This window comes from Mus pahari, chromosome 14 (assembly GCF_900095145.1).
Source record: "Mus pahari chromosome 14, PAHARI_EIJ_v1.1, whole genome shotgun sequence".
Taxonomy (NCBI): Eukaryota; Metazoa; Chordata; class Mammalia; order Rodentia; family Muridae; genus Mus; species Mus pahari.
Window position 1 is genome coordinate 64591776 of NC_034603.1, and position 8681 is coordinate 64600456.

At 40.6% G+C, this 8681-nt stretch overlaps 1 protein-coding gene across 1 annotated transcript in view; it reads right to left on the reverse strand.

Moving 5' to 3' along the window:
• Positions 1-8681, reverse strand: part of Kpnb1 (karyopherin subunit beta 1) — a 21878-nt gene that overhangs the window by 6141 nt on the left and 7056 nt on the right. The window contains exons 4-10 of the mRNA XM_021212715.2: positions 8529-8681; positions 7079-7138; positions 6515-6604; positions 5175-5285; positions 3847-3948; positions 1403-1627; positions 3-62 (exon numbers count right to left, since the gene is read on the reverse strand). Of these exons, the coding sequence (XP_021068374.1) occupies positions 3-62; positions 1403-1627; positions 3847-3948; positions 5175-5285; positions 6515-6604; positions 7079-7138; positions 8529-8681 (801 nt within the window). The remainder of the gene's footprint in view (positions 1-2; positions 63-1402; positions 1628-3846; positions 3949-5174; positions 5286-6514; positions 6605-7078; positions 7139-8528) is intronic.

Genomic DNA, 8681 nt, shown 5'->3' on the forward strand with positions numbered 1-8681 from the left:
GCTGTTGTGTCTCGAACAACTACACTGGGGTCTTTCATTAATTCTATTAGGGTGGGCATAGCCTGTAAATACAACAAAGCAACATAAAAGGAAACTCATGATGACTATCATTGAGAAGAAATACTCACAGGCATTGTGGCACAAGCCTGTAATTTCAGCACCTGGGATGTGAAGGCAGGGAGGGGCACCCTTGGCTAGTATGTATCATATATGTAGCAAGTTTGATGCCAGCCTGAGCTACAAAGACCTCCTGTGAAATAGCAACAATCCCTGGTTCCATATAATGATAAAAAGGATCTTAACTCAGACTATGACTGATATATTTTGAAAATAGGTGTTTATAAAGCAAAATAACAGTAAATAAAACAAAGTTTAAAATGGTCTTTCCCTTCACCAAATTCCAATATAGGATTTAATTACTAAGATTTTAGTGTATACTTTCAAGCAGTCTATATGGAACAGGTAAAGAAAAGTAATCACAGTGGCACTGGCTTCTATCCTGACAGACTCATTTCTTTATGCACAAAATTAAATTACCATGATCTCTTCTGTCATTTATACCAGCAAAACAAAAATATTTCCGTAAGAAGAAAGACGTTACATAATATAAATTTTGTTCAAAGACTAGAATAATACCATTAAAAATGGATAGAAATGGGCGGGAGGTGAGCCTGTATAGCCAACACTTGAGTAGTGGAAGCAGAAAAATCTGGAGTTCAAGGCCAGCTTCAGTCACATAGCTAATTTAAGGCCTGACACACAAGACCCTAAACAAACAAACAAACAAACACAGAGTAAATGCACAGTATAACTCCCATTTGCTTGGAAGGCTGAGGGAAGCCCAGTGCCAGTGAACTTGGCAGCTTATACTCCTAACTCCAGCACTCGCAGGCTGAGGCAGTAAGCTACCCTGGGACATACTCGAGACTGTCCAGTCCCCAGTCCAAAAATCAACAGGAAAATGCTTACAATGTAGCATTTAAAACAGAAAAAAACCCGGTAAGACAATCTTCATAGTAACAGCTGCATATCCTGTTGTCAGAAGGCAGTGCTGAGGTAAGAGAGCTCTGAGGTGAAGCCTTTTCTTCTTTAAGTTTCTTGGTCATGACTAAATTTTAAAAGTTATATATTTCACCATTAATGATGAGAAACTACACTGAGACAGGAAAGGTATCACACAGCACAGGACGGTCTCATTATTATCCAGGTAAGGGTGACACCCTTGAGCAACTGACCTGTAATCTCCACAAGAATGTGTGATTTTGGTTTTTAGGCCTGTGCTACGTACCTTTCAATTATTTGGTAATAATCTTTGTGATCACTTAAAGACTTGCACACATATCACATGTGCAAGCTCCCCACCCCCATTCTATTTCAAATCTAAAACGTCCCCAGGCTTTACCTGTATGACTAGTGGTTTAAGTTGATTAGGCTCTGGTCCTTCCAAGATACTGCCAAAAGCCATCACTGCTGCATCCCGGTATCGCCAGTCAGGGTTCTTGATGTGCTCTTTAATAAAGGGAAGGACATGCGGCACAATGTCATCTTCACAGCAGGTGGACAGGAGCATGAGGCACACCCCAGCTGCTTTGCAAGGGTTCCAGTCATCGTCGTCATCGTTTTCATCCTGGTGAGAGATGTGGCACCAAGTAAGCTTTTCTTGCAATGAATTCACTTAGAAGGCTCACTATATACTCCCAAGTATCATTAGAGCTTAATCAGAATAAAATATAAAACACTGATTTTTTTTTTTTTTTTAAAAAAAGGAAACTTTTTTCACATTTCATCACAGCATAACCCGATGTCACCCCAAGAAACAGATGGAGGACTACATCTATCATATACAATGAAACCTCCACTACCTCTAAGAAGCCCAGGCTGTAACACCTAAGGACCCGAGGAAAGAGGACTGTCTTAGTCTGAGACTAACCAGGTATACAAAGATCCTGTCTCAAACCAACAGCAGGTGGGAATGTAGCTCTGTTGGTAGAGAGCTTGTAAAGCCTGGGACTGGTTGTCAACAATACATATAGCAGTCGTGTTATAACACCCCTATAATTCCAACACCAGTAGATAGAAAATGGGTCAAAGTTTAACGTTATCCTGCTGTATATATCAAGTTTTAGATAAGCCTGTGGTACATGCAATCCAGTCTCAAAAAAAAGAAAAAAAAAAAAAAAAGAAAGAAAGAAAAGAAAAGAAAAGAAAAGAAAAGAAAAGAAAAAGAAAAAAAATCTGTTCAAGAGGAAAAAATATAGCGAATATATTCAAAAGTAAAGACATTGCTGGTAAGCACTGCAGATGCTGGAGAGAGGTGGAGGGGTCAAGAGCACTTTGTTTTCAATATCTAGCTCAAGACCTGATACCCTCTCTTGGCCTCTAAGAATAGCAGCCACACAAATTGTGTACAGACATACAGAAGCAACACACAGAGACATACATTAAAAAAAAAAAAAAAAAAAAAAGATCAAAGCTATTAAACTTTGCACATTCCTAACAAACTATGAAGCCGATATGCAGAGAGGAACATGTATATTCCTGCACAGAATACTTTCACAGCCCGGTCGCTCAGGACACTGCTAGACTCTCAGTAACAGTTCATAAATATGATACCAGGAAACGGTGCAATGAATAAAGTGAGGAGAGCAGTGGTAAAATCCCGTGCTCATAGGAGCCCTCTGGCTGGTCTTTAGTCCCAGCACGCAGAAGGCAGAGGCAGGTGATCTCTGTGTCCCGGTCAGCCTGGGTACAGAGTGAGTTCCAGGACAGCCAGGGCTACACAGAGAAACCCTGCCTAGAAAAGCTTAAACAAAACAAAAACCTAAGAATGTTGTATGTACCCATTACTTAGATCTTCAAGACAACTTTGATTTTGATTTTGTAATGAACCTTTAAAATTTATTGTTCTTATTCAATGGTCGTGTGCACCTTTAATCCCAGAACTCGGGAGGCAGAGATCTTTTGTCAGGTCTACAGAATTCCAGGAAAACAAAGGCTACTCAGAGTAATTCTGTCTTAAAAAAACAGAAAAAAGACAACTTGCCCTTGTTTACAAATCTGAATGAATGTGTTAAATGTGTGTGGATACATGAGTGCATGCATGTGTCTGTAAAGGAGGCCAGAAACACAGGTCTTCTTGGAGCTGGCAGCTGTAGCTACTAGGAAGTGAAAATATGTCCTTGTACTCACTCGTAACCCCTGAGCCATCACACTTACCATTGTAATGAATAATAACTGACATTGAAGGCTTTGGATTAGGTTCCTGGGTTCTTTGACAGATCTCACTAGGTAGCCAAGTGAATGTGAATTTCCTACCTCCAGCTCCTGAGGATCATAGGCACACACCTTGTTTTAGGTGGCGCATGATGATGGGCAAGCACTCTACCACTGAGCTAAAATTCCCAGCCCAGTATTTTTCATGGGTTAAGAGTCCTTTATTTGGATGTGTCCAACTTCATCCGTTTTTAAAAATACATAAATCCAATGATTTCATGAACTATTGCAGATCCTAAAACAGACTTTTAAGGACCCTATAGGTAGCACATCAATTCTACTTTTCCTAAACTTGACCTGCAGAGGGTAGCAGGTGCATGCCAGGCAAGCTTGCTACTACCCACACCTATCTTTATTGGAACTTATACAAAAACACATGTCCCATGAGTATAAATGCTATAGCATTCAGGAAATCAGAGCAATGCAAGGTTTGTTCACAACCAAAATGTCTGAGACACTCAGGCACAACTCAGCTCGGCCCAGCTAGTCCCAAGTCAAGTCATCCACAACAGATGGCGCCAACGTCATGCATGGAAGCTGTTCCCTTCAGATCCAATCAGTCTAGAGGCTCACCTGTTTAGTCAGTGTCTGTNTGAGGATGGGCACCAAGTACTGCAGTGCTCCCTTGGCGTAAAATTTGCTGGTGTGCTNCGGGGGCCGTCCTTGTTCTGCTGCCTAAGGACAAACACAAAGTAAATAAGCAGTGATGAATGCTACAGACCTGCAGTAAGAACTGCAACAGGCAGATAATGCCACGGTTATGTTCGTTGCAGTATTTGAGCTGGTGCCTATACTTTGATCAACTTCAGTATTATGTAGCACATATGTACAGATCTATGCATTATATTCGTGTATATTAAAGGACCATGTGTACTTTTAGAATTACATTCTTAGACTGGGGATGAAGTTCAGTTAGTTGCTACAGTGCTTATCTTGCATGTTCAAAGCCTGTGGTTTAATCCCCAACACTGCCTAAGTCAGTGGGAGATGGGAGACAGAATCAGAAACTCAGGGTCATCCATGAATACATTAAAAACAACAACAACAAAAACCCAACCTATTAATAACCTGACATCTAGTGCTAGAAAGATAACCCAGTTTAGTAAAATGATTGGAAAGTTTCCTCTCCAGATCCCACTTAAGAAAACTGTGTTGCCCAACACAGTGGTGCATGCTTTCCAACAGCACTTGACAGGCAGCGGGATACATGAGTTCTAGGACAACTAGAGCTACATAGTCAGACCCTGTTTCAAAAACAAAACAGAAAACAACTGGCCGTGGTTTGCAAGTTCATAATCCTAGCACTACAGTGCAGAGACCAGTAGAGTCCTAACGCTCACTGGCTACCAGCACTATCATCAAGCCCCAAGTCCTATGAAATAACTTCTCAAAACCCCCCAAAAACGAAAACAAGATGGATAGGAACACCCAAGGCTATTCTGTAGTTTCTAAATACATGGGAAATGTATATGAAAAATCAACTAAGTCTGATATATAGTATTCTTTTGGCTCATGAGATACAAAGGTTACACAAAGATGAAGCTGCTCAAGGTTCCAAGTCAAAGATACCCTTCCCCCATATTTGACTACTTCTCCAGGGCTGGTAAGTCGTCAATTACACATCTTGGTCCTGTACTAAGGAAACAATTCCCTGCTGCCACTTCAATAAGCTGACAATCTGCTGCCCCCTTGTGTTCACAACAGAACTACCAGTATAAATACCTAAAACTGGCAAAACCATGAGCTGTCTCATTACTAAGGGAATCTAATCTGTTAAGCAGAAAAGCCATCTCTGCAGGCACCCAGGCACAACAGAACCCCTCCTGAAGGGCGATACCAAAAAGGCAATGAGGAAAGCCCTGACACACAGAGCTCTTCTCAGAGGCTCACCCCAGGCTCACCTCTGAAGCCTCAATGGCCAAATCCATTTCCTCATCACAGACATTGGACCAGAACTCTATCCCTTGGAGAGCCACCTCATCGATGTCACTTTTCATTGCTTCAATTGTGATCTGAAAGGAAAAAAAGACACCAAATAAATACAAACTTAAGTCAGACATCCTTTTAACCAGACATTCAAGAATTAAAAAATACAGCAGGACAGGGGTGGCTCATGCCTTTAATCCCAGCACTCAGGAGGCAGAGGCAGGCCTGGTCTACAGAGAGAGTTCCAGGAAAGTCAGGGCTCCAGAGAAACCCTGCCCCTAAAAAAGAAAAACAAAAAACAACACAACGAGCCAGCCTGGTCTACAGAGTGAGTTCCAGGACAGCCAGGGCTACTCAGAGAAACCCTGTCTCGAAAAACCAAACCAAACCAAACCAAAAGATTTAAAAAATAATAATTTGTGGGCTCCGCAGTTAAGAGCACTGACTGCTCTTTCAGAGGTCCTGAGTTCAATTCCCAGCAACCACATAGTGGTTCATAACCATCTGATGGTATGTCTAAAGACAGCAACAATGTACTCATATACATAAAATAGATAATTCTAAAAAATAAATAAAGCAATTTGTGTAGTGTAGTTGAGTACAAAAAAACAAGAAGCCTTGCAAAATATAGTTAAAGCCAGGCGTGGTGGCACATGCCTTTAAGCCCAGCACTCGGGAGGCAGAGGCAGGCGCGGATTTCTGAGTTTGAGGCCAGCCTGGTCTACAAAGTGAGTTGCAGGAGAGCCAAGGGTACACAAGAGAAACCCTGTCTTGAAAAAACCAAAATAAATAAATAAATAAATAAATCAGTTAAAATATCTTCTAACAGCTGAATGCATACCTCTAATTACACCAATCCTAGCACTACTCAGTACTTGGAAGGCAGAGGCAGGCAGATTTCTGAGTTCAAGGCCAGCCTGGTCTACAAAGTGAGTTCCAGGACAACCAGGGTTACAGGGGCCCTGTTTGGGGTATTGATGGTAGATATATACATAATGCCAAAGAAAGTAGACATCTTCTTGGCATATAAACTTAAACTACCATTCATCTGGGACTCACACCTGTAATTCCAGCCCTAAAGAGGACTGCTGCGTTTGAGGCGACCCTGGACTGTATAGTGAGCTCCAGACCAACTGGAACTGTGGTTTGAAACATTGTCTCACAAAATAAACAAGAAGCCTTAACACCCATACTCAAGTCATTTTCTTTGACTTCATAATATTAAGTTTCTAAAAACCCACAGAATTACAAAATAGCAATTAAAAATAATGAGCCCAGCAACTAACTACAAGTTCAAATTACATAAAATACTTACTGCAAAAAGGGCAGGACCCATGTATGTCTCCATATACTGGTAATACAAGGACATTATCTTCACTAGATTCTGTAAAGCAGCCACTCTCACCTTTTAGGAACAGATGAAACAGTTACTAAGGAAGTAAACAGTCTACAAAAGCAGACTCAATGACTAATGGCACCTGAGTAACACTGTCACCTGCCCCTCCATTTCAACCATTTCTTCTTGTATATTCACTCTATCCCCCTCCATGTTCCATTGAGGAAAACCCACAGAAGGGTTAAACCTACTGGGGCTACCTAGACCATGTCACTCCTTTCCCTAACTTCCAGGGTCAAGTTTAGGTCACAGCAGTAGCAATGCTGCTCATTTCAATGTCTATAATGGAGAGAGTCACTGAACAATTCATGGCACTAAATTAGCAAAGGTGATAAAAACCTTCTCAATCTTTAGGAGAGTAATAGTATCATTAGCAAGATTACTCAAGCTTTGTTTAATTCAATGATTCCCTAAATTTCCAACTGGGTGATAAGCATATTTCCTAGGAAGACAGGGAGAATTTTCAAATGGCAACAAACTTACCCTTGTATCTGGACACTGTGTGGCTTCACAGACCACTTGCATGATAAAGTGCCTTTCAGACTGCAGAAAAGGAAAAGAACATTAGGAATATATTAACTCTATGTAGGAAGGTTTCAAGATTCTACAAGAAAGGTATCAGAAAGACCAAACTGTCACAAGGTTTAAACAATAGCTAGTGAAAAGAGGAAAAAACAAACAAACAAAAAAAAAACCCACCAAAACCCTACATGTGGGAAAACCATTTTCCTTATATCTAATTTTTAATATTAGTGTATATGTGGAGGTAGAAGCAGGGAAATCTCTTTAGTTTCAAGCTAGCATTTTCTATAATGGATTCTAGGTTAGCTATATCTCAAAATAAAAAAATTAAAGACATTCAGAACATTTGATTTCTGGAACAAATTTTTTTTGTGAAATGACAAATTCACATCAAACATGGTAAAGTGCAAACAGAATAGTTAACTTCACTGTTAACTCTCTGTGATCTCAACGGAAAATTCCATTTCTGAACCAATTATAATTAGTTTGCTCTAAATCTGGGCATGGTGGCATACACTTAATCCCAGCATTCAGAGCCTGACCACACAGACACAAATTAGTTTGCCGTGGTATCTTAGCTCTCACAACCCCAAGGCCAAGAAACAACAAAACTGATCCAAGGTGTCCACCAACATAATCCCAAAAATATTCCCAGACCATATGACTCAGTAATTCCACTTCTGAGTATAGGCTAAAATGAACTGAAATCAGCTTTCAAAAAACATCCACATGCTCATTTTCCCTACGAAAGGCGAAAGCAACCCAAAATGGATGACTTGATATACAAAATGCAATACATACATATAAAATTTATCATCATCATTATCATCATCAAGCTTTATGAAAATACTATGCATGGACGACTTTTGAAGATACTTTGCTAGGTATAGACTGGTAGGATGGCTCAGTGGGTGAAGGTACTTGGTGTGCAAGCCTGATGACCAGAGCAACCCCTGGAACCACATAAAGGTGAACAGAGAAAACAGATTCTAAATTGTCCCCTGATGGCTACACTATATGCGCACCACTCCCCACATACCACGAGCACACACAAAACATTATAGAGTAACTCCAAAGTTCAAAAGGGCAAATAAGGCCTCATTCCATTTTTTTATTTACATGAAGTATCCAGAGTAATCAAATTCACAGAAACAGAAAGTAGAATTGAGGGTGCTAGCAGCTGGAGACTGGAGAAATGAGAAGTCAGCTACTAGGTATAAAGTTAGTCTGCAGATGAAACATGATGAATGCCTCTATAGCAAACAGAATAACCGACCTAACACATTAAAAAAGGTCATTTCATCAAGAAACCTCCCTACACTGGAGATGAAGGCATTCTCATCTTAAAGACAAAACCGCTTGAAGCCCTTCATCTCTCATCTCAACAGGTTATGATGTCAGAGAAACGTACCTCTTTGTCAAAGTTTGCTTTGGTGAACTCCAGTGAGTTCAGGAGTNCNTTGGTAGCAGCCAGCTTCACATTGTTACTCGGCTCCTCCTTCCTCATCCCCTGGATTATGGCAGTCAGGATCTCATTGGACTTATCCTGTAGCTGCTCTGGGTC